Below are 26,204 nucleotides of genomic sequence, written 5' to 3'. Positions count from 1 at the left end.
GGTTGTAACATTCCCATGTTCATGTCGTTTGGGAGGCGGCTGCTGCTGTTACTGCACTATGGGTCTGTTATAACCTTTTGATGAGGAAGTGAATTATACTATGCCAATTGCCCCAGCTCTGGCCCAGCAGAGGGGGTGAAGAGTGAGATGGGTCATCACCAAGTTTACCTTGACATCAGGGGCTCTACCTAATGGGCAGAAAGTGTAGCCACTCTTCCGCTTAATGGTGCTTGTTTCATAATGCAGATTATGGGTCCCAGCATCCCTTTCAACAACTTGCTCTTTCCCTGCTTAAGGCAAGGCTACTGCTACCTGCTGTGGCGCTAGCCCTTGCCACCATGAGAGCCTGGAGCTATTTGGGGCTGTCTTATACAGGTGCTTATTATCTCCTATCTCCCTGTTTTTTCACACTTGCTATCTCGTCACCTAACTCCTCCAGTCAATTACTCCTCTGGCTGCTCCTTCTCCCCTGCGTTACGCCCCTCCCCGTCACGCTCCTCCCTGCGCCTGCTCTTCATCCTCTCCCTCCATGTCTCCCTCCCTCCTTCCCGTTTCCAGGAAATGACGCGTTGCAAAAGGCGGAAGTGACGCGGGCGTGCAGGCCCGGACCGGTGGGAGGGGTTTGAACAAGATGGCTGGATCTACAGGTCTGTGAAGGGGGCTCGATGGGCCCCGGGGCGGGTGAGCGGGGTGGGTGTCTGGTCTGGTCTGGTCTGGGGTTGCCCCTCGAAGGGCCAGAGGCTGCACCCTCCTCCCCTCCAGACACCAGGGGAGCTGGTGCCTGGGCTGAGCCGCGGCTGCGGAACCCGGCCCCAGCCAGAACCCGGGGGAGGGGAGTCCCCGGCGCAGCCCCGATGCAGGGGGCTGGAGGGCAGCGCGCATCCCGCCTCAGTGGCTGGAGTAGGAGCCGCAGGGAAGGTGTCATCTCCGTGCTTAGTGCGGCGCGTAAGGGCTGCGGGGCGGGACTGGGAGGCAGCCGCCTCGGGGCCCTGTGCGGCGGGCCCTGGTTCCTTGCCTGGCAGAGCCTGGGGGAGCGGAGCCTGTCTCCGCGCGGTGGCGGGGCAAGCGGTAGGGCAGAGCCAAGGGGAGATGCCGTTTTAGTGGCCGGTCCAGTGCAGGGCTTTGGGTGGCTGTATTGCAGAGCCGGGTAGGCGGGACCGACCCCACCGCAGTGTCCAATGCCGAGGGGCATCAGGTACAGCTAAGAGGGACGGATGCCATCTCTTAGCCCGCTGCAGATGGTGACGGACTGCACGGCAATACTTGGGGATGGGGTAGCTGAATAGGTGAGCGTGGGCAGCGGGACCCCCTTATTGCTCAATATAGGCATTATAGGGCCCGAGGCAGAGTCTAAGTCTGGGTTGCCACCGTGATGCCCAACTGAGGATTTAGAGAGGGTTTAGGAGGCAAAGGAATTAATGTCAATGAATGGAAGGGCAGAGCCGAGGGGCAGGGGAATGAAGTGACTTCTCAGGGAGCATGGGAGTCAAACTAACTTGACTAGTGCCTCATCTATTGAGCTTTTGGAGAGCTAGGGCTGCAGACCAGAGCCTTGTGATGTGGAACTGACCCCTGTACAATGCAGATAGTGTGCAGGGGAAGAGGAATAGAGAATACTAGGTAGAACTTGACAGAGAAAAACTCCCTTCACTGCGCCTGATTTGAGATATGGGATGTGCCTGGCAGATCCTGTAGAAAGGGGAGAGGGGAGCCCCCACAGCAGAGACCTTGGTGGTGCTGCACTTGGTGGCAATGGAAAAGCCTACGTTGCCCAATTTAGGCTGAACTGAGGTGGGACCCCATTTGTGATGAGAATGGGTATATTGAAAGAACTATGTGCTTACTTAGCTGCAGAGAACTGTTATTTTGTTACTCTTTGTAGAAATGTTTTGTGATGTTTGAGTTAAAATCAGATTTTTTTAAAAGTACTTTTGGTGTAGAGTGAGTCCCCAGGTTCTTTGCACTCCTGCCTGTTTCTGAGTTCTAGATCTGCTAGTTTCCTGTAATACACAGGAAGTAAAGTTGGTTTTGGCTTGTTAGTGAATTTTTGCATTTTGCAACTTTTTTGCATTCAAAACAATTGTTTCATTCCAGCATTATTAAAATTTCATGTTGTTGAATCAGAAAATTATCCTACTTCTGCTGTGCACACATTCAGTTCTGTAAGGTAGAAATAATAAGCTGCTAAAACTCATTGCATTTTCTATCCCAGAGCTCTTTGCATATTAATGCAAGATACCCTCTATCATTTAAAGCTGGTATGTGTGCATATGTATATTTACAGGAATTACTTTCCTCATTATTGAAATGCAGCTACTTTTATGGTAAAACATGGTGTTTAATAACTGTACATATATACTTTCTCATCTTCAGAGATCCTGAAGTGCGTTATGCTATACCATAACGCCACTGAAAGTCAGCCATCTTTTCAGTAGAGGGGGCCACCAGGCAGAGTCAGAGAACTGCACAACAGGAGGGAAAGTTTGGCCAGGATTTCACAGCAGACAGGATCTTGGGTTTTTAAGGTCTCATCCAAACACGTCCCCTTCTTTGGAAACTACACAGTCCTTTCTTGGGACAAAACTCACTACAGGCATAAGCAGATGTGACTCCAGTGAGATCAATGGGATTTTACCTGCTTTACATCATGGCTGAATTTCATCCTTTTTTCAGAAAGATGAAGGTCAGAGCTGAAACTGCCAGAATGTGAATTTTTTGATTGGATAAATTCTAGGAGTGTAATCCTGGCCCCATCAAAGTCAACGGCAAAAGTCCTATTGACTTTAATTTGGCCAGGATTTCACCCCATATATTTCTTTTCTGAGACTTAAACCACTAATCAACTGAGTGTACAGGAAAACTACACAACGTCTTAGAACAAGAAGAAACATTTTTTGAAAATACCTGTTCTTGAACATGCCCTAAAGAAAATATATACTTCAACATGGTCAGTTATATTATTGTTTGAGAGCATCCTCACCAAAAGCAACAAATTACTTACTTTTAAAAACACCCTCATCTGTTTATTTCATGTGCGATGTTATAGCTGTTAGTTAAGCATCTCTTCAATCTGGCCTTCAATACTGCAATTATTTTTTGCTTGTAATTAGCCCCTTTCAGACACCTACATCAGTTGCGCTCGCAGTATTACAGGTTTTTGAAAACTTAGGTCAAGATTTTTTTTAGGAAAAGGACAGTTGTTAAAATGTACTTAAAATATTGTGGTGATTAGATGGGATTCCTTGCATTCACTTCCTTGAAATACATTGTACGTTTTTTTTTTTTTTTTTTTGGAAGGCATAAAATTACCAGCCACAGGAAAACAAATTATCAAAGAATAATATTGAGAGCCTTTTATACAATTGGAGAAAGAAAGGGAGGAAACAATGTCATTTTTATAACCAACTAAAATACACAATATATAAACCTGTTAATGTGACCAAAATTCTGGAAATGCAAAAGTGAAGTCTGAAATTATAATCTACAATCTGTTTTCTGTTATGTATGCATTAGGATAGTTATTAAATGTATCTGAAAAATAATGCAACTCTGGATGCACATGTATTTAAGAGCCATGATCAAATAACTAAACTACATCATAAGACCTGTATGAGATATCAGGGTTTAAGCGGTGCATTTATCTTTAATTGTCTCATATTTTATTCCTATTTGCTTAAATATACAGCTTTAACAATTGTTTTGTCTTTAATTCATTGTGTTTTTGTTTGTGAAGGTAATGAGATGTAGAAAGTTATCAGGTTAGTGTTAGTAAGTGCCAAATGGCAAAAGTCAACTGGTAACCATTATGAAAAATTCCAGAGGGGTTGCCGTGTTAGTCTGTATACAGCAAAAACAATGAGAGTCCTGTAGCATTTTAAAGACTAACAAATTTAATTTCTGCAGACATAAGCTTTCATGGGCTGTAACCCACTTCGTCAGATGTAAGGAATAGAAAACTGAGAAGCAACTTTCAAGTCAGCTACAGAGTGTCCTGGGAGATTGAAGTGTTTGCAATGCCCCCCTGCCATGTACATTGGCCAAACTGGACTGTCACTACGCAAAAGAATAAATGGACACAAATCAGACATAAAAAATAGTAACATCCATAAACCAGTCGGAGAGCACTTCAATCTTCCAGGACACTCTGTAGCTGTCTTGAAAGGTGCTGTACTTTTTACAAAAAAACTTCAAAAACAGATTTCAAAGAGAAACTGCAGAACTGGAACTCATATGCAAACTTGACACAATTAACCATTCCAAGTCCCTATTTAGATCCAGTTTATCTCATTACAAGAAGTAATTGTCACTGTTCACACATTCTCACCTCCTAATCAATGGTTGTGAATAGGTCTCAACTACTCTAACTGAATGGATTTTGCTCATACCTAACTTCCCCATTGTTGTTCCTTACCCTTGGGGGGGTTGTGTGTGTGTGTGTGTGTGTTTGTGTGTGTGTGTTTTCTATTCCTTATATCTGACAAAGTGGGTTACAGCCCACAAAAGCTTATGCCTGCAGAAATTAAATTTTTTAGTCTTTAAAGTGCTACAGGACTTTTTTTTTTTTTTTTTTTTTTTTTTTTTTTTTAAACTTTGTAGACTTATATCTGGCAGCTTTTGGCCAAAAATAAATGATCTTAGATTTGAAGTCTTGCCTCTGTATTTAGTCACAAACAAACTAGTATCTGAAACCAATATTATACTTTAAAAAAAATCAGAATGTATCAAAAGGAACTGTTAAGGCATCCAGCACTCCACAGTGCCACATAGTCCATCATTTGCCCCACCTAAATTGCGTTGTCCACACACAATTCTTTGCCCCCCCAAATTTGAAAAAATATGAAAAGATTAAAATAAATTAAGATCAGACATGTCCATTTCCCACTCAAGAAATCAATATACAATTATAGCCTAATTTGTTTTTACCTCTTGCGTATTTTTTTAAAGAAAATAATTAGGGAACATAGTTAACTGGGTGGGATATGTAAACTGGGTGTGGTGAGAATGAGTGAGTAAAGTATTGTACAGCAGGAGTGTGCCTTGCTGAGGGTATTTCTACACTGTGGAGATTATAGTGTCAGCACAGCTCTGTCGGCATAGACCCATAGTGTAGATGTATCCTACACTGACAAGAGTTTTTCTGTCAGTGTAGATTTTCATAGCGGTGTCTACTCTGAAAATTATGTCTGCATAACTAAGTGGGGTGTGGTTTTTCACACCCCTGACTGATGCAGCTATGCTGATACAACTTTCAAGTATAGACCTAGCCTCTGACACATCTTCAGTAAGTCTATAGGAGAAGTGGTGGTGGTACACTATATTGAAAATTTCAAACACAAACACGAATAAGTCTTCATTTTTCCTGTCCCTCTATATGCCTGTTCCCCAATGCTCTGTGCCTCCATTCTCTAAACCTGTGCCTTGCCATTCTCCATGCTTGCCTCCTTCCTCCCTTGCAGCTCTTCATTCTAAGGTCAGGTAGCAGTCATCTACCTGAAGTCCATGCCTCTTCCAGGACACTACTCCCCCTTTGGATTCCTAGCCTCCACATTTTTAGCTGTCTACTGAGAATCCATTCCTGAAGTCATTAGTACAGTATTCTCCAAACTGTGGGGCATGCCTTCCTTGGGGGTGTGGAGGAACGTTTGGGGCGGGGGTGAGCCGTGGGGCCTGGGCCAGCCCCCACTTGGGGCAGGAAGGGAGCACCACTCAGCTCCAGCCCTGGCCCTGCTCCCGGCTGCAGTTCCGGCACCAGCCTTGGCCCCCGGCTCCTGGTCCCAGCTGTGCTCCTGGCTGGGGCCCCCATTCGTGGCCCTGTTCCTGGCTCCAGCCATGGCACTGGCCAGGTGCAGACTGAGTAAGGGGAAGTGCAGATCAAAACAATTTGGGGACCATTGCAGTAGCAGGTCAATTTGTGTTTATTAACATTTTACAATCTTTTTAAACTTTGCTCTCTGTATTTGGGAAAAGAAGTGTATAAGAATGGCCTTGGCTGTAGCCACAGACAACAAAAGGGAGAAGCAAAATACTGTGTCCTTCACTTTAAGTCATCAGTCTTTGGGCAGAACATTTCTTCACCCTAACCTAATGCACAGATAGTTGGAACTGGTACCATCTTTTGTTTGGTTGAGTAAAATTCAGCAAGCAAAAAATAGTTGTGTGCTTCAGCTCGGGTGAAAACTAATAGTCCATAGGTTACAAAAGACTCTTGTAAGCTGTATATAGTCCTTCAGTTCTTCCCCACTTGTAGCAGGCTGGGCAAGAGCTTTTTTTAGTTTTCCTCAAGATCCTTCCTCTAAGGTTCTGCTGACTCCTTTTTATAACCCTGCCTTAGCTGCTAGTTAACTGCTTCCCCTTCCTGCCTCACTGTGGTGTATCACAACTGCCTCTACTTCCCACACATGTACACTCCTCAGCCCAAAAAAACAATTAAGACACTTCTCAGCTAGGCCAACAAACCAAATTTAGGGGGTTCTATGCTAAGGCTTTTTGGAGATGTGCCTAAAATTAAGCTCTTTTTGTTCATATGTTTATAGGATGTTACTTTAAAACTAATTTTGTGACTTACTACACTTTCCAGAAGAACTCTAAACTGTGATAAGATGTGCCATCTGAAATTTCAGGAAGCTTTTTTTTTTTGGAAGGGGGGTGAGGGGCTCTCCATAAGATAACCGTAAGACTCAGTTTCCTAGACTTTAAGATCAGAAGGGACTATTATGATTCTCTAATCTGATGTAGGTTTTCTAAGCACTGAGGGAGAGATTTTCAAAGTCACAAATGAAAGTTAGGTGTCCAGCTCCCATTGGCTTTCAATGGGTGTTGGGATATTTAACTGCCCTTTGTGACTTTGAAAATCTCCATGTGTAAAAATATCCTTAGAGCAACATAAGTGCCTCCCATCCAGCTATACAGCACAATAGTTGTTTTGTTGATTGCTCCTCCTCCCTTCCCCCCTTAAAAATGTTCTAAAATTTGTTTTGTACTTCAGACTGACTCAAGGTATTTAAACTGCATACGCAATGTAAACTAATATAAAAATGTAAATCAATTTAAGCTGTTTATGTGGTTTACACCTGATTAAATGGCAAGAAGATAATCTGTGAGGCAGCAGTGAGGCTAATCATGGGGCAAGACCATGCCATTGAAGAAGCAACATTCAGAACAGTCTTGGTTCACATCCTGTTTCAGAATGCTTTTGCTAATTTTAAAAATAATAACTAAAATTACTTCAGTCTCTCATTTTTTCTAAACTTGCCTTTTTTTAGATCTTATGGAGATTTAATTCAAGCCATATTTTGAAGGAAATCAGTGCATTAATATGAAGATAAAGTGGTTAAGCTAGTTTTGAAGAGTGCACACTTTTTTAAAAGGCTGCCAAAAAAAAAAAAAAAAAAACAGATTTGTAGTGCATGGCTATAAATCCTTTAATTTTATGTTGCATTTTGAAAAGAATGGAACATTCAACTCTAACTTGCAACTACAGAGCTCAATTCAATGTAACATACAATTAATACTAATTTCTTTCATCAGTTGCGTTATTGAATTAGACCCTTCATAAATGAGAAATTAAACATACAAATAAAATAAAAACTAGGCATTCAGATAATACTGCAAGGCCATATATCCTAGGCCCTATATCCCTTTTTAACATAAATAATTGTATTAGAAATATGTTAACTGCAGCCAAGAAAAAAAAGTTGCAGAAATAATTGGGGGCGGGGGAGGGGGGAAATTACTGTGCATGCTCAGTGTGCAGCTTTCAAATGCTCACAACTTAAGTAAATCAAAACCATTTTTTTCCAGTCTAAGCAAAAGCAATGCCCTTGATGGAGGACTATGTGAATGCCATGATTAAACTTTCAAACTTCTTTCACACTGGTTAGAATTTTTTAAGAGGAAAAGTGTTTATTTTTATCCCTAGCTGAACTAAAATGCCTGAAGTGGTTGTGCAAACATTAAATCATTACACCTTCGATCAAAGACCACACATGGAAAACATCAGGCCAAACTGTGACTTTCAGAAAGAAATGAGTATATGAAAATAAGATTACAATAGCAATTGTGTTGCAGTCTTGACTATATGGTGAGTGGTACATGGTGCCTGCTATAGTATTTTAAGGCAATACCTACAATTATGCAGATGTATAAATATTAGATTAATATTGTGATCTGTGATTGATTGTTTTACAAACATATATTAGGATTCCATGTATATGGAAATACCATAATAAATACTGAGTCATGTCTAGGAGGGTTCCATATGCAAGATTGAGGCTTATTGTTTTTGCTGTTACAGTGATTCCTAAATTCATTTAGGCAACTATACTAGTTTGTCAGACTAAGACCCTGTAATATTATCTGCATAAGTGGACTCCCGTTGTGTGCATCTGTATGAGGGGACAGGATATGGGATTTTGACTTCTGCTTCCACGATCTAGTGACATCCTTTTCCCATGAAATCTCCTTGCTTCACCTTACCTTAAAGGGATATTGCCAGATTAAAAACTATAAATTGAAAATAAACAAATTTATTTACTTCTGCAATGAATGTCATCTTGGATTATTACAAATGAATTGTTTTAAACTCTAATTTACTTGTCATTATGCTCCTTGCTTACTTTTTTCATTTCTCTCTAGTTGGACAGTGAAAAGTAGATTGTCACTTACAATTTTTTATAGTTGATTTCAGTTTTAGATTTGCAATGCTGGAGTTGAATTTGTTTTAAAATAACTCTTTTTGTTGAACTCTAAAAAGATATAATGGAAACATTTCTTAATTTTATAAACATTTTAAAAAATGTTACAAATTTAATTTGATGGTGTCCTTTAAACGATTTGGATGGAATCTGGGCCCTTGGCTACGCCTTAGTTTACAGCTGCCTGCATCACATTCTGCTGTACAAAAATCTAGTTTCTAATGAAATTGGCAATTTGCCATATCCTAGAATATGCTATTTTATATACCAGTAATGCAAATACTAAAAAGCAAGGAAATAATCGGTGAAATTATTCAACATCCCATCTGTGCTCCATTCATTAGTTCCTCCTCTCAAACTCAGTTATGTGAGCTGAGAATTGTGGAAATCAGGTATCTCCACCCTCATCCCAAACAATCCGGAGGTGTTGAATGAAGAGCTATTTAAAGACTTACCTGCTTATTTCCTTGTGGGTTTTTCCATTTGCATTACTAGAACATGCAGTATATCAACTTAATTCTAAGGCCATGTCTACATGCAAAAAGTTAAGGCAACCCAGGTACATCGCTCAGAGATGTGAAATATCCACATCCCTGAGTAAGGTAGTTAAATTGACCTAACCCCCTCAGTGTAGGCCGTTCTAGGTTGATGGAAGAATTCTTCTATGGATCAAGCTACCACCTCTTTGGGAGGTGAATTAACTATGCTGATGAAAGAACCATCCTGTTGCTGTAGTGAGTGTCTGCACTGACGTGCTACAGCTGTGCAACTGCAGCCCTGCAGCTGTGCCACTGTAGCATCTCAAGTGTAGACAAGCCCTAAGTTAACAAGAGCCTTATTTATATTAGAAAGCTTGCTTTTGTGTAAAGAGAGCCATTTAAAATCTGTCTAGTTCCACTGGTGCAGATCTGTAAGATAGATGTGTTTAAACAGTATTAAACTAAATCAATCTAACTGCCTGTATGTTATGGGTTTGCACCATTGTTGCTAGATTTATTTTAATTCCTCCAGTGAATGTTTACCAATAGAGAGACAAGGCGAAAGTCTCTTGTGTGAGAATTTCCCAACATTTTGCCTTTTTTAACTACATCAGAATAGCTTCACTGATGCAGACCCCTAATATAGCAATATTGCTGTGGGTTAAATCTGTTTTATGCCAATCCAGTGCTCATACTCGGAGGGTTTGCACTGCTTAAAAAAATGCAATATAGATAGAACTTAAGTATAATGATCAGTGCTGTTATGTTCATATGGATAACTGTAAGCATTGATCCTTATTAGCCCCCTTGCAGTGCTCCAGTGTCTCCCATGGTTCTTCGTATCTGTACTTTCATATCACCAGCATACTCACATTCACCTGCAACTTATTTCTCCTGAACTCCATGTACCCACAATCAATATCATGCTCCTGTACAAGCATGCCACATTCAGCCTTTAAGCATTATAGGTAGTGTCATTGTTGCATACTATCATTTTTATAAAATAATTGTGAGGGAGAAAAGGACATGGTTGGGAGTTTGGTTTCAGGGGCTGGAGCATGGGGTAGTAAGTGAGGTTTGGGTCTTGGAGCGGAGAAGAAGGGTGAAGTGGAAACGTGTTCTAATAACCTTCCTCTGATTCATCAGTATAGAATTCTGGCAGACCATGGGAGGCCTGTCAGAGGGCATATCTGCTTCAATGAATCATGAGGTTCATCAGAACAAAGTTGTTCTCTGGTCTGCTTTTCCCCTTCTGAGGCAAGCTGGAGAGGGGAGGAGGTTTATAATTTGTCTTGCTCAGGTCCATCAGTCCAGGACTTCCTACTGGTGAAATGTAGGATCTTTGCCAGAGAAAGAAGTTGCCTCCAGAGTAGAGCTGAAATTTTTCTAATACATTTTTAGCTCTAGACCTCAGGGCTCGTATTTCTCCAATAGCTGTTAGTAAGAGGGAGAAAAGAGAGGGAATACTTGCAGCTGAAGATGTATGAGTAGTGGAGTTAACAGCTCTGCTCAACAAGTAACTTTGCCCTCTAACAAACCTAATTGCTTCTGAATTGTTAGGAAAAAAAATCTCTGTGAAATCTGAAAGTCTGCTAAGTTGTTTCACAATTAAAGTGTGCCTCTATGCTAAAGACAAGTGCAGGGCGTCGGCGTCATCCTTACTTACTGATGATGAACTCAAACACAAAATTGATAAGCAATAGCTCATGCTTTATTGCAATCAACACCATGTTCTAATATATTGAACTTTCACAAGTGAAGAAAGCAGAAATGCTTCAACCAAATTAAGTTCCCTCATCAAGGTTTGCAGTTTACATCAGTGGATGCTTTTGAAAATCCCACTCAGAGGTGCCTAACTTCACTAACTTAGTTTACATATTAAAATTCTAAATAACTTTTTATTGTTAACACTGAAAGCAATTTTGTTTTGAAGTAATAAAGATTTTATGGCACAAAGAAAAGATTTTAATAAAAATACAATTTTAGTGCTTGATGCTGCAAACACTTATGTACATGCTTAGTTTTAAGCAGATGCATAGTCCTACTTAAGTCAGTGGGGTGTGTTTTTGTGAGTAAAATTAGTACCTGCTTAAATGTTTGTAGGATCAGGTCTTAGTTTGCAATATTTTGGTTTTTGCCTGTAGAAGTTCTGTAAAATTCAAATAAGATATTTATCAACAGTGACCTAAAAACAGGATTTAAAATTTAGTTTAATTATAATGTGAATAAAAAGTTACATTAATATAAACGTTCAAATTAGTTTCACAAAGCTTCAGCTTCATTTCAGTCAGTGATTATTTAAATTGCTTGATTTTAAAAAACAATAGACAAGGTGGAGCCATGTCAATCAGATGGGGTGTTGCCTCTGTAGGTTTTATGTTTGCAAGTATCTTCCTCCTCTCCCCTCCTGACAACATTACCCTAACCCTATACCTAATAAACATTTTTTTTTAATTTCCTTTTTTCCTCCTTTCCCCCCCCCCTTTTTTTTTTTATGTTCTGTGGGTCTAAATAAATTATTATTTAAACAAAATAACTTTTCTATTTGCAATGAAGTTTAGGGGCGTGGAGGATAGGGCATAGAGGGGTATGAAATTAGATCTATTCTACACTTAAAAATTGGATTGGCCTAGCTATGTCATTCAGGTCTGTGAAAAATTTTGCACCCCGAACACTGTAGTTAGGCTGACCTAACCCCAAGTGGCAAGGAAGTCAAAGTCTGCTCCCAACCCTGCCTGTTTCAAACATCTTTTCCCAATTCTTGATGTTCAAAAGTGGCCTGTGGCTGAAACTGGTGTTTCACTAATTCCCCATTCCAATCTTCCACCACCCAACAAAAAAATGTTAAGACAAAAACAAAATTAAAATGGAGCATTTGAAAATGTTTTTTCTGCAAAAAAAAAAAAAAAAAAAAAAAAAAAAATGTTCTAAAACCATATAGATAATTTTTCCTCTGAAAAATTATTATATGAAATTTGGAAACTAAATTGAATCAAGTGTAAAAGAGGGAATTTGGTCCTGCTTTAAATGTACATTTTAATGCAGGTTTTACCTCCATAGTTTGTATATGTGTGGGCCATATTCTGTTGGAATTTACCCTTGTTTTTTAAAGTTAATGTAAACATTAAGTAATTTATCTGTTATGAATATGCATAGTGAAATACAGATAATTAAAAAAATCTGCCTGTGTGCATTTTCATTCTTTTTTAATACATCACTTCCTTACGTAGTGTGTGATATAGGTGCTTAACAAATCTTTTCTTTCCCTCCCCCCCTCAAGGGGTAGATATTGTGTCTCAGTAAAAGATTGAGACTTCAACTGTTGGAACATTTAAAAAAATACATATTTAGGGTTCATAAATATTCTTTTCATTTTTATACATCCTAAGGTAAATAGATGGGAGAGAGACTGCCCAGGAATATAGAACACTAATTTCATAACATTTAGCTTGGTTGAAGTGGTTTGACTAAAACATATCAAAGCTAATTGCTGTGTAAATTTCCCCACAAATGACTGTTTCAGTTCAGATAAATGTGACCTAAAGCTAGATTTTGAATGCTGGTTTTAAAAAGTGAATAGTTTTTTACATTAATACATTGAGCTACATAACCTGTTTACTGTAAATCAGGGCTTGAAAAATCTACTTACCACTGGTAACTGGGAAGCATTTCCCAGCAAGTGAAGGGATCTAAACTATTATTTTTGCAGAATTGGATCCTTTTTTTTAAAAACTGAATAATTTCAATGTAGTTTTGGGAATAACACCTGCCCCAGAACATCTGCCAATTTTTGGTTTTAAAGTAACTTTTTTCTATTTTAAAATGTGTTTTTTTTCCCCCCCTTCTGTTGCAATGTAAAAGACCAAAACTGGAAACCGATTTACTCCATGATCCTGCAAACAGCAAGCATGTATGTAATTTAATCACAAGAGATTAGTTCCACTGAAGTCAGTGGGATTCCTTAAATTAGGAAATTTACACGTGTAATTAAGTGTTTGTAGATTATGAACTTTACTGGCTATACAGGATAACGGTGAAGCTGACTTGGAGGTTGTGGTGAGTAATCAGCTGAACATGAACTCCCAGTGGCTGTGTCCAAAAGGGATAAAACAATCTTTGGATTCATAAGCAAGGTAACCTTGAGTAGGAATAGAGGGGTTATTTTACCTCTGTACGTTGCATTGGCGTGATTTATGTCTGGTTCTGATGCTCACAATTCAAGGAGGATGTTGAAAAATTGGAGAAGGTTCAGAGAAGAGGCACAAGAATGACTGAAAGATTAGAAAACCTGCCTTATAGGGACAGACTCAAACTTAATCTACTTATTTTAACAAAGAAACAGTTGTGGGGTGACTTGATTCCAGTCATCTGAGAACCTGATATGTCTGGGGGAATCAGCTTTGCTAATTTTTCATTGCTATGGGTAAAATGTGTGCATTATTTTTTCCTAAAGCTTCTCATCCCCTTCCATCCCGTGAATACATTCTGCATCCACTCAGGGGGGACCACCCCTCAGTTTGAGAATCTCTGAGTTAGACAAATCCAGACTGGAAATAAGACTTACATTTTTAATAATGAGAGTAATTAACCATTGGAAAAAATTAACAAGCGTTGTGGTGGAGTCTCCATCACTGCCATTTTAAAACCAAGATTAGATGTTTTTCTAAAAGATCGTAGAATCATAGAAGATTAGGGTTGGAAAGGACCTCAGGAGGTCATCTAGTCCAGGGGTGGGGAACGTCCGGCCCGCGGGCTGTATAAGGCCCGCAAAATCATTTCGTCTGGCCCTGGCGGCAGGGGGGGATTCGGCGGTAATTCGGCGGCGGGGGGGGAATTCGGCGGTAATTCAGCGGCGCGTGCGGTTTCATGGCGGCGGGGTTCCGTGGGGGGGGGGGGGGGGATGCAGTGCCCGCTGCCGAAACCCTGCTGCTGTTCGCCCTTTTTCGGCGGCAGGGGGAATTCGGCGGTGGGCACTGCTCCCCCCATGGAACCCCCCGCCGCCTTGAAACCGCACCACCGTCAAATTCCCCCCCCGCCGCCGTGAAACCGTGCCGCCGTCGAATTCCCGCCGAATTCCCCCCCGCCGCCAGGGCCACCATCAGGCCCTTGCCAGAAGAAAGGTTCCCCACCCCTGATCTAGTCCAACCCCCTGCTCAAAGCAGGACCAACCCTAACTAAACCATCTCAGCCAATGCTTTGTCAAGCTGCACCTTAAATGTCTCTAAGGATGGAGATTCCACTACCTCCCCAGGTAACCCATTCCAGTACTTCACCACCCTCCTAGTGAAAAAGTTTTTCATAATATCCAACCTAGACCTTCCCCACTACAACTTGAGATCATTGCTCTAGTTCTGCCCTATATTACCACTGAGAACAGCCTAGTTCTATCCTCCCTGGAGTCCCCTTTCAGGTAGTTAGATTACTAGCAAATCCCCCCTCATTCTTCTCTTTGGCAGACTAAAGAAGCCTAGTTCCCTCAGCCTCTCCTCATAAGTCATGTACTCCAGCCCCGTAATCTTTTTCATTGCCCTCTGCTGGACTCTTTCCAATTTATTCACATCCTTTCTGTAGTGGGGGGCCCAGAACTGGACACAGGACTCCATATGAGGCCTCACCAATGCCGAATTGAGGGGAATAATCACTTCCCTCAATCTGCTGGCAGTGTTCTTACTAATTCAGCCCAATATGCCGTTAGCCTTCACAGCAATAAGGGCACACTGTTAACTCATATCCAGCTTCTTGTCCATTGTGACCCCCCAGGTCCTTTTCTGCAGAACTGCTGCCTAGCAAATTGGTCCCCAATCTGTAGCAGTGCATGGGATACTTCCATCCTAAGTGCAGGACTCTGCACTTGTCCTTGTTGAACCTCATCAGATATTTTTTTTTGACCCGATCCTCCAATTTGTCTAGGTCACTCTGTATCCTATCCCTACCCTCCAACATATCTACTACTCCCCAGCTTAGTGTCATCTGCAAACTTGCTGAGGGTGCAATCAACCCCATCGTCCAGATCATTAAGGAAGATATTGAACAAAACTGACCCAAGCACTGACCTTTGGAGCACTCTGCTGGTTACCGGCTGCCAACTAGACATCGAGCCGTTGATCTCTACCTGTTGAGCTCAATGATCTAGCCAGCTTTCTATATATCTTATAGTCCATTCATCCAACCCATACTTCCTTGCTGATAAGCATACTACTTGTTGATAAGAGTACTGTGATATGCTAAAATATGCCCTTAGAATTGCCCCAACATAATTCCATGGCCTATGTTATATAGGAAGTCAAACTAGATGATCACAATGGTCTCTTCTGGTCTTGAAATCTATTTACAAGGTGTTGTCAGAAGCATAGAATAAATAAACTGAAAAGATAGGTCTTCATTTGTATATCAGTGGATCCATTGACTTTAGTGGAACTGTGCACCAGCTGATTTAGCCCAGATAATTTTTTCCCTCTAATTCCTTTCACTTATATTTATTTTTAAGTGTTACTTGTAACAGCAGTTTTTGTGGAGAAAAATGAGCCTTTTTAATGATGTCCCATTTAGATCTTTCATATATATGGTTCTGAAAACTTAGCATATTTAAACTGATGTGATTTTTTTTTTAATTGGTCTGCATGAATCTGCAAAGATAGCTTCAGTGCTTCTCCTGCTGTTTATGACTTTGCCAAGCAGCAGATTGTTTCAGTGAAGCTGATCAGTATCTTGTCATTTTACAGTCAGGAATCCTCTGAGCAGTAGTGAAACTGACAAGAATCATATCAGGTTTATTCAGCTTTTTGGGATACCAATGAGCAAGATCAGACTGAGGTTGTGGCCTCTGGACATCACTTTTGGCCCACTTTTTTCTTTTATTATCAGGATAATTTTTGAAGCCCTGTTGTAATCAAAATGCCAGTGATGTGAGTGTGTGCATTTGGTTACGTATAATTAGATCACTATGATTGGAATGTTGTTGCAGAATATAAATATATATGTATTATAATTGCATTGTAATGGAGATCTATTAGGTGCTGGAATCACTTAGCACTCCATTTACCATGCTGTCCAATGTGTATGGTCCAAACACTGCTGCTATAATCATTGGATAACTTCTCTACTTCACCAGTACGGAACAATGGGACTTGGTACTTCCCAATTTAAGTACAAACCTATTGTTAGCAGTGCAGAAAATTATGTAATCTGAATTTCAATGTCTTTGTGACACGATGGCCGAAAGCAGCAGTGAGAAATCTATTAGTGTGTGGTTATTTAGGCTTATGAATGTAACTGACTGTACGCTTAGACCCAAAGTTACGTTTCCTTAAACACATTTGCCGTGGCATTTAACACAGCAGGTTACTTTATTTGATGTATTGCTTCTGTATAGTACTTCATTAATTGAGCACATCCGGACTTGTAACATAATTACTTAATATCAAACTGGGTGCCTGAAAATATTTTATATTAAGATAATCAAAATATGCTTTATGAGAGGTTTTTAATGACTGAAATAATATTAAATTGTAATATTTAAGATGTCATACAGACTATAAATTTAATAATCATTGACTTAGGTTTTCTCATTGTGAACATTGCTATTAACATTACTCCACTTTCTTTAAATAGTTAAAGTCCCTCGTAATTTTCGCTTGTTGGAAGAACTTGAAGAAGGTCAAAAAGGAGTAGGCGATGGTACAGTAAGCTGGGGCCTTGAAGACGACGAAGATATGACACTTACAAGGTGGACAGGCATGATTATTGGACCACCAAGGGTCAGTACAGCAAGTAAAAACATCTATTTTTTTATGTTGGTAGGCGGTATAAAATCCTGTATTAAGATTACATTTTAGAGAAGGACACCTATAGTAAATAACAGAATTATCAGACACATAGATTAATATGTTTTGCTGGGGAAGAGTTGGGGGTTTTTGTAAAGGGAAATCATCCCTCACCAATGTACTAGAATTCTTTGGGGTCAACAAGCATGTGGACAAGGGTGATATAGTGTACTTAGATTTTTAGAAAGCCTTTGACAAGGTCCCTCACCAAAGGCTCTTAAGAAGAGTAAGCGGCCACGGGATAAGAGGAAAGGTCCTCTCCCGGATCAGCAACTGGTTAAAAGATAGGAAACAAAGGGTAGGAATAAATGGTCAGTTTTCAGAATGGAAAGAGGTAAATAGTGGTGTCTCCCAGGGCTCTGTACTGGGACCAGTACTGTTCAATATATTCATAAACGATCTGGAAAAAGGGGTAAACAGTGAGGTCGCAAAATTTGCAGATGATACAAAACTCCTCAAGCTAGTTAAGTCCAAAGCAGACTGTGAAGAGTTACAAAGGGGTCACACAAAACTGAATGACGGCAACAAACTGGCAGATGAAATTCAATGTTGATAAATAGAAAGTAATGCACACTGGAAAACATAATCCAACTATACATATAAAATGATGGTGTCTAAATTAACTGTTAGCACTCAAGAAAGAGATCTTGGAGTCATTGTGGATACTTCTCTGAAAACATCCATTCAATGTGCAGCAGCAGTCAAAAAAGCTAACAGGATGTTGGGAATCATTAGGAAAGGGATAGATAATAAGACAGAAAATATCGTATTGCCTCTTTATAAATCCATGGTAAGCCAACATCTTGAATACTGCATGAAGATCTGTTTGCCCCATCTCAAAAAGATATATTGGAATTGTAAATGGTACAGAAAAGAGGTAGCTAAAATGATTAGGGGTGTGGAAAAGCTTCCATATGAGGAGAGATTAATAAGACTGGGACTTTTCAGCTTGGAAAAGAGATGACAAAGGGGGGTGGGGAGGACATGATAGGCCTCTATCAAATCATGACTGGTGTGGAGAAAGTAAAAAAGGAAGTGTTATTTACTCCTTCTGATAACATAAAACTAGGAGTCACCAAATGAAACTAATCGGCAGCAGGTTTAAAACAAACAAAAGGAAGTATTTCTTCAAACAACGCACAGTCAACCTGTGCAACTCCTTGCCAGAAGATTTTGTGAAGGCCAGGACTATAACGGGGTTCAAAAAAGTACTAGATAGCCATTCATGGAGAATAGGTCCATGAATGGCTATAAGCCAGGATGAGCAGGGATTGCTGTTTGCCAGCGGCTGGAAATGGCTGATGGGATGGATCAGTCAGTTCTATTCAACAGTTCTGTTCATTCCCTCTGAAGCACCTGGCATTGGCCACTGTCAGAAGACAGGATACTGGGCTAGATGGACCATTGGTCTGATCCAGTATGGCTGTTTTTATGTCTTAAAAATGTTTAAAATAAAAAATGAACAGTTGCAGTGATAGTTTAGTTTACAACTGTTCTGTCACAATCTGCCTTCTATTTATGACTAGTCACAGCCTGATGAATTGACTTCAGTTAAATATGAGGAGCTACATTCCAGTACACGCAAATATGTTCCAGCAAGCCTATAGTCAGCACTGGGGAATTATCCACATCTATTTGGATTTCCTTAAAATCTGTAGAAAGGCTAGAAAGAGTTGCACAGGAACATTGCACAGGCCTAAGGTTCACATGGTGTAGGCACATATTTATATCTTCAGCAAAGCTATAGCCTGTGTGTATCCACATCTCTACAGATATTTGTATGTCTATTGAGTAATCTGTGTGAAAGGGTTGTGCTTTGACATTGTTGCCTGTAATATAGGCATAAGTTAAAGCTACATTTCCATCATTAATATGCAGCTATGATAGCAAAGTAATCCTCTACAGAACTGTTGTTGGAGTGTTCAACCACCTTTTTGCTACATGTGAGGTGATGTTTATCATATGTTTCTAGTAGATTTATTTCTGTCGTAAAGCAATATAATTAAAAATAGACATCTATAGCATGAGAAATTTACAGAATTTAAGAGAGAGGGTATTTAGTATTTTCAGCTATATCGCATAATTCACCGCACAGTGTATGAATGTAGCTCATGTGTAAAAATCCATCAATCCTTCTAAGACCAGACAATTTTTAGTTACCTTTAATGGGACAAACTAGCATTAACAAAGATTTAAGTCCAGCTGAACTTGAATTTCTTTAAAATATATTTTACAGTGAAACACCCAACGGAAGAATTAGTAATCCTTAGTTCTTTCTTTTTATATCAGCATCATAAGAGTAAATGAACAAATCTTGGAAAGGGGTATTTTGTACTAAAGAGATCGGCTGACAAGTAGCTTTAATGATAGTAGAGTACAAAACAGTTGTACATAAAAATAGGGACTTTAAAAATGGGCGGCATTGTGCTACTAAGTTTCTTTTACTGGTAGCATGAAATGACCATTATAGCAGTGTGATTTTGCACAGTAAGTCCCTCCCTGCCACAGGTTTTATTGGAAGAAGTAGACTAAGGCTCATATTGATAGTTGGAGGTATAATGATGGTACTTTTCCACATTCCACCAACACTCCTAACTCAGCCTACTTGGGAAACCAGAAAGAATTGGCACTTGCAGTAGATTGTGCAGAGGTTCAAAATATCATCACCCCTGTTCTGCTGGGCTCCTGAAGTTTGGATATGCCAAGGGCAGATAATGCATAGGCACAATAGTTACATGCCTTGGACCCTGGTTTCCAGGGCTGCGTGATGTCAGAATCTAAGCTTTTATTTAAAAAACAAAACAAAAAATCCCTCCTGGTTGTAAAGAAAAATCTTGAAATACAGTGGTATCTGCCAGGTTCTGCAGAAAGCTTCCAGCAGTGGGAGAAGCAGCAGCTCGTAGAGTTCAGGAGAGTGCTTTCCTGGACCCATTCTCGCCACTAGAGCAGTCTAGACGCTTGTTGCTCTGAGGGGATCGGCAGGCCTGGTCATGGTAGGGGGTCAGATGCCCCACTTGGCTCTGCAGGATTGGTTCCCCCTTGATGGGTCTCGGTACCCCTTGCCTTACATGCTTTGATCAATAGTGAAATAATTTAAATGTCAACATGGCAAACTATCATCATTGGGCATCTGATTTAATGAAGTTATTAACACCTTTGAGCTATTGTTTCAAGCTGTGTGTGGAATTAGGTAGATATCACTGTGTGTCTTGTGCTTGGTTCACATTTTGAAGGTTTTCTTCCATATCATAAGGGCTAGCAATATCTCTGTTTATTTAAATAAATACTGATATTCTGGAGAACAAAATGACAGCCTTGTGGGGGAGAGGTACCAGGTCACCAAGCTAGTATGATTTGCTTCAATTTGAGCCCTAGGGTAGATAACCAGCCAACCTTTTGATGTTGCTGGTTAGAATGTTGGAGAGACCATGTGGGCTGGGATTCAAATTCAAATTCTGGTTAGTTTAAATCTGTATGGTTTTCTTTTCCATCCACATTTTATTATTTAGATAGGGGGCATAGGCAAAGGGAGGTGGTGGACCAAGTGAGCTCAGGGGGTTGGGAGCAGTGGCGGGAGGGGTATCAATTCCCCAAGCTAGTAGTTAGAGATGGGCTTGGAATGAGTGTGAATAGGTAGTGAAGGTGAGTAGCAACTGGGAGCAAAAGGAAAGTTGCGGGAGGAAGTATATCACATTTCATTGCCCCATATCCACGTGAACTGGGGAAGACTGAGAACCAGCTTTTCAAAGCTATGATTCTAGTGCTGAGGTTAATATCATGGCCCCAAAAATGAACTATTGATAACTTGGGCCACAAGTGAACATCCAGTTAGTATTAGCTTATTCTATATTAAAAACTTTTGTATGATTGGCAGTCTCTATTAAATAGAGACAGTAATAGCAAAACTACTACAGATCGTGATTGAGGTGATTGTCAGAATTGTACCAGTTTCCCCACACAGCATTTTTCTGCACTGTTTGGCCCAAGCCATTGGTATTAGTCCCACACTCTTAAAGATAGTGCTTTTCAAAAAATATTTAAAGTATGCAGAACACCCTTAGAAATGATTAAATCTATGTACTTCCCAATTGTGTGAAACTAAAATAAGCATTCTTATTTTACATCAAAATGGTGCTGTGCCTTCCTGTGATGTCCAGTACAGGGAGACACATGCACAAATAGCAGCCAGATGCGCTGTGGAGTGTGGAAAGCAGCTATACATATATCATGCTTCACGTGACACTCATGTCAGCTGCAACACATTAGCACAATCAACTCCATGTAAAAAGGCAGGGGGTACAGACAGCTGGAGGTGATAGAATCAGAGAAGCTACTGAAGGCAATGTGTAGCTTCTGGCAGAAAACGGAAGAAATTGTTAATGCTGCCAGAGCATTCAGAGTTTCATATATCTGGCTTCTACCTGCTTTGAAGATGAAGGTACCATGTAGCTGTAGACTGAGGATGGCAGACATACAATGGCAGTATGGCCAGTGAGCAAATCAGGATACCAGGTTGTTGACTGGTGAATAGGGGCATGGAGGAATAGTCATTTCACAAGGAAGTCCTCAGATGCTTCAGAGCTGAGAACAAGATTCCATGCATATCCTCTGGTTCTATACAATTATAAATAAGCTTTGTCCCATCTATACTGTTGCTGATCCCAGTTTCCAATGGGATGATGGGTTGAGCTGTCTTTGTAAACAGCTAATTTTATATTTTTCTGTTCTGTGTGCCTTTTTTATTACAGTGGTGGCTGATTCAACTTAAATATTTAGCAGTCACATGCTTCATTTCATTAGTCCCTCAGCTTTTCCAGGATATGTCTTTCTCTATAAATAATACCAGATTGTCCTAAATTTTATGAATTATAGCCATAAGACAAAACCACTAATCAATTTCTGTGGTGTTGAATCTGTTTAGAACTCCCTCTTTACAGAAGAATATTGGGAAAAAATAGTAACTGTGCAGCTTCAAGCATATCTTGGCTTAATGGAATTTTTAGATGTCTACATATCAAGACAGCCCTTGTTAATGCAATTGATGATCTCCTCCTAGCATTGAATAATAAAGAATTGTCCCTGATGACACTCAGATCTTTTCGCAGTCTTTCATGCTATTAACTGTCAGGTGCTGGTGATAAAGTTGTGGTCCCTAAGAAGGGATCTGTATGCCCTTGGATGACTGTACCTATTCGTAAAAGGAAGGAATTAGAGGGTGGTTATGAGCACTGTCTTGTATTCAGCTAAAGATCTTCCCCAGTGTTTCGTTCTGTCCCTTTTGCTTCTATGTGTACATAGAGCTCTCTCAGGGGAGATCATATGATAATATGGATTGTGGTATCGTTGCTATAATCCTCACTGTATGTCTTTTTAATTGGCCTCATTGTGGACTATTTAATAAACTTCAGAATGGACTTATCTTTAAATTGTTAGAGTCTACAGCAGTTCTTCTTTGAGTGCTTGCACATGTTCATTCCATTGCAGGTGTGTGCATGTCTCTTGCATAGTTGTCAGAAAAATTTTTTGTTCAGTGGTATCCATCCTTTTTATAGTTTCAGCCTCTCTCTTGAGAAAACATTTCCAGCTGGGCACCAGGAGACAGAGTTTATATGGAAGGATGTTTCCTGCTGATTTTTTTCTCACCTGTTTGAGCTTGCTTTGTTTCCTTTTCTGCTTGATGATTCTGTTTACTGTTTAAATGCAAATGAAAGCAGAGCACACATTCCTTTGCTTAGGACAGACTTTTTTGCCAACCTTAGTATGGGCAGGGCTGTGTGGTTTGGAAACTGTGTTAATAACATCCTATAGGGATATCTTATCACAGTGTTGCCATACATGTAACCAGGACCAGCAAATTATGAATCTTCAAATAATACCTTATAAGGCATGCTTTGTACAAAGATTATTACAATAGTGTATAGGATGCGAATATATGGCTGTCACAGATGTTTTAGATTCTTCCTCTTTGGACTCAGAGCTGCATTCATCTGTGTCCCATCCAAGATAGCAGGCATACCCTCCAGCAGAGACTTGGGGACTGAGGGTCAGGTAACAGTCACAGGACTAGCCATCTCATCTTAAGGGGGCAATGGCCTGGTTAAGGTTGGATCCGAGGCCCATTTCAGTGGTCATTTTGGACACCATTGGGACATCCCTCTTCCTGCTAGGCTGTCCCTGCAGCCATCTTGTTCTTTGTCATTGAGACTATTCTGGGGGCATTAGCACCGAGAGCATCATTCTCTGGTATCCAGTACTAAGATCTGTACTGAGCAACCAGATGTCACTCAAACAGTTTCATCACCACAAGTCACAGAGCAGCTACCACCTGAGAATCCCGTGGTGTCCTATTCATTGTCGCCAGATGAGGCTGTTGAGGCAGCATAGGATTCACCACTGCCAGAGGGCCACAGGGCTCATCAAAATCTGTTGAGCGAGGTGGCCTCCGTCCTTGACATTCAGGCAGAGGAGATGTGTGAAAGCTCCCAGAAGTTGGGAGACATTTAGGTATTGGCGGCCTCTGCTGATTAACAGCCATTTTGGAACTGGTCAAGGTGCTGTGGCAGACACCATCTTCCTTATCTCCCATAGCAAAGCAAGCTGAAAGGAGGTACAGTACTACATCCCCTCTAAGGGATCTGAGTATTTGTACTCTAAGCTTCCTTTGTGGTGGTGGTTGCTAACGAACTGGAGAGACAAGGACACCGAGCATCAAAGCTGAAAAGCGAAGAGGCAAAACTTGTTTGGATGCAAACTTTATTCTACTGGGAGTCTGCAGCTCAGGATTGCAAAGCAACAGGCACTCCTGAGCTGCTATGACTTTATCTTCTGGAAGAACTTTGTACAGTTTAAAGACAAGCTACCAGAAGATTGTAGGCAGGAGTTTGCAGTCATGGTGGATGAGAGCAAGCTGGTTGCCAGAACTGCTTTCCAGGACAGTCTGGATGGCACAGGTGTGGCAGCTTGAACCATGGCATCAGTTGCTTCTATGTGAATATGTTTGTGGTACAGTAATCTGGGTCCCACAAGAAGTCCAGCAGACCATCTAAGACCTCCCTTTCGAAGGTCCCTCTTTGTTTTCAGATAAGACAGACAATAGGCTCCATAGCCTAAAAGATTCCAGGATGACATTAAAATCTGTTGGAATCTGTACTCTGGTGACAATGAGGACCCAGTTCCATCCTCAACATCCAGGCAGACACCATAATTTTCCTCTCTGGTTCTAAGATCCACTGAGGAGAAAGAGCAGGAGTTATAGGGGATGACATCCGTTATCCTCCTCTTCACCATCAGTGGGCTCATTTTATCCAACAACCTCGTCCAAAAAGACATTTTAATGTTAGTTAAAACTAATGTACCAGTTACCGTAGTTCCATCTGTTTCCCATCTTTTGTTTACAGATCGCTTTTTCCACTTCCTGTGTGGGCCCAAGCACTTAACATTGTATCGGTAGGTCTTAAGTATGGTGGAACTGAGAGAGACCCTCCGGTTCATTTAACCCCTCCTCCCCATCCCTTTTTCCCCATCCCTTTTCAGGAAAAACTCTCGTGGAATTGTCCGATCACATCTTTGGGCAGGGGCCATATAGGAAGTCCTATTGTGCCTCAGGGAGAGAGGTTTCTATTCCCACTGCTTTCTGATCCCCAAAGCAAAAGGAGGTTTCAGGCCTATTGTAGATCTAGGAGAGTTGATCAAATTCCTGAAGAAAATAAAATTCTGCATGGTTACCCTAGCCCTCGATTATTCCCTCCCTGGAACAGGGAGACTGATGCACTGCCCTGGACTTAAAGGATGCTTACTTCCATCTTGCAGTATAGAATCATAGAATATTAGAGTTGGAAGGGACCTCAGGAGGTCATCTAGTCCAACCTCCTGTTCAAAACAGTACTAACCCCAACTAAATCATCCCAGCCAACGCTTTGTCAAGCTGGGCCTTTATAAACCTATAAAGATGCAGATTCCAACACCTTCCTAGGTAACCCATATACCAGCATGCAGTGACATGTGGCAACAGAGAGTGCTTGAGGTACCGCAACGGGAACCACTGAGAGGAAAAAGTTCTCTGTCAACTGCGCATGAGGCACGCACGCTCCTATGGTGGAATGGACATGTGCAGCACATCTTGAAGAGCAACTATTCTAGGAAGATAGGTAACCATATTTTACAGAAGGCAGCTGCTTCCATGGTTTCTCCTCTGTAGAGGAGAAAGGGAAAGTTGGTTCCCAGTGTGCAGTGCAACTGAATATGAAAAGATTTATATACTATGATAATCTAGCCCTGAGTACTTGAGCGTGTCCCCTTTAGCAGTTAATTGGTTTTCTTTGTCTCTATATTCAGGCAGACCTTTCTTGCTCATGAGCCATAGCTAGTGGAATTTGTTCCTGGAGTTGTTCTGTCATAGTTACTTGTTAACTGCTTCTAGAGGAATTTTTGCAGGTTCCGTTTATTTTGGTCTTTGTCTTGACTGTTTCTGGGCTCTTCGCCCTTTCCCTTATTTTCATCTACCTCTTCCCCTTTCCTGATCTTTGCAGCGTTAGAGGATTTACCTTTTGTTGGTGGGGTGGTTTGCCTGATGGTTTTGATTTGCCCTTGTGCTAGAGTTCGGGGTGGGGGATAAAGGTGTATGTGTGGCTTAGCTATGCAAATAGGTTAGTTATCTTTTTCTCTATCAATTTTTTTTTACACGTTGTTTGTTGGTTTTTTTATGTGGTGCTTTCTATAACAAGTGCCTCTTTATGCAATGGTTATATTAACATAGTTAAGTCTTTGTTTAAAAAAAAGTATAACATGATCAGCTAATCAAGATAACTGAGGCAGGGACATGTCAAAAAGTAATCAAAGGCATCAACTGTAAAATAATAAAAACAGAGTTTAAATCATCCCTTTACATATTCCCTCTTCCTAACGCAGCTTAGTTGTGTTTGTGTATTTCTAAGTTACTTTTTAGATACTCAAATTTCGGTAAGATATGTTAATCTTTTTGTTTTTTCTTTTTAGACAAACTATGAAAACAGAATATACAGTCTGAAAGTAGAGTGTGGACCTAAATATCCAGAAGCACCTCCAACGGTTAGATTCGTAACTAAAATTAATATGAATGGAATAAATAATTCCAATGGAATGGTAAGTTCAAATGGTGAGACCAACCACTTTGTTAATCCGTACTCTACAATTATTTATAGTAAAAATTCCATTGAGTGTTATGGATAGGT

The 26,204-nt window shown here is 40.6% G+C and overlaps 1 protein-coding gene across 2 annotated transcripts in view; it reads left to right on the top strand.

Annotated features, from left to right (window-relative positions):
- Positions 1-534: 534 nt before the first annotated feature.
- UBE2V2 (ubiquitin conjugating enzyme E2 V2) overlaps positions 535-26,204 on the top strand; it is a 38,577-nt gene continuing 12,907 nt past the window's right edge. The window contains exons 1-3 of one of the 2 annotated variants that reach the window (XM_067553794.1): positions 535-647; positions 16,784-16,929; positions 25,990-26,115. In XM_067553794.1, the coding sequence (XP_067409895.1) occupies positions 632-647; positions 16,784-16,929; positions 25,990-26,115 (288 nt within the window). In that variant the 5' untranslated portion in view covers positions 535-631. Of the gene's footprint in view, positions 648-16,783; positions 16,930-25,989; positions 26,129-26,204 lie in introns of both variants that reach the window. The other variant, XM_067553795.1, reaches the window with a different exon arrangement.

The sequence above is a fragment of the Emydura macquarii genome, unplaced genomic scaffold, assembly GCF_026122565.2.
Source record: "Emydura macquarii macquarii isolate MOO-44397 ecotype Brisbane River unplaced genomic scaffold, CSIRO-AGI_Emac_v2 contig_1477, whole genome shotgun sequence".
NCBI classification, from domain to species: Eukaryota; Metazoa; Chordata; order Testudines; family Chelidae; genus Emydura; species Emydura macquarii.
Note: the sequence above shows the minus strand (reverse complement) of the source record. Positions and strands in the feature narration are given on the sequence as shown.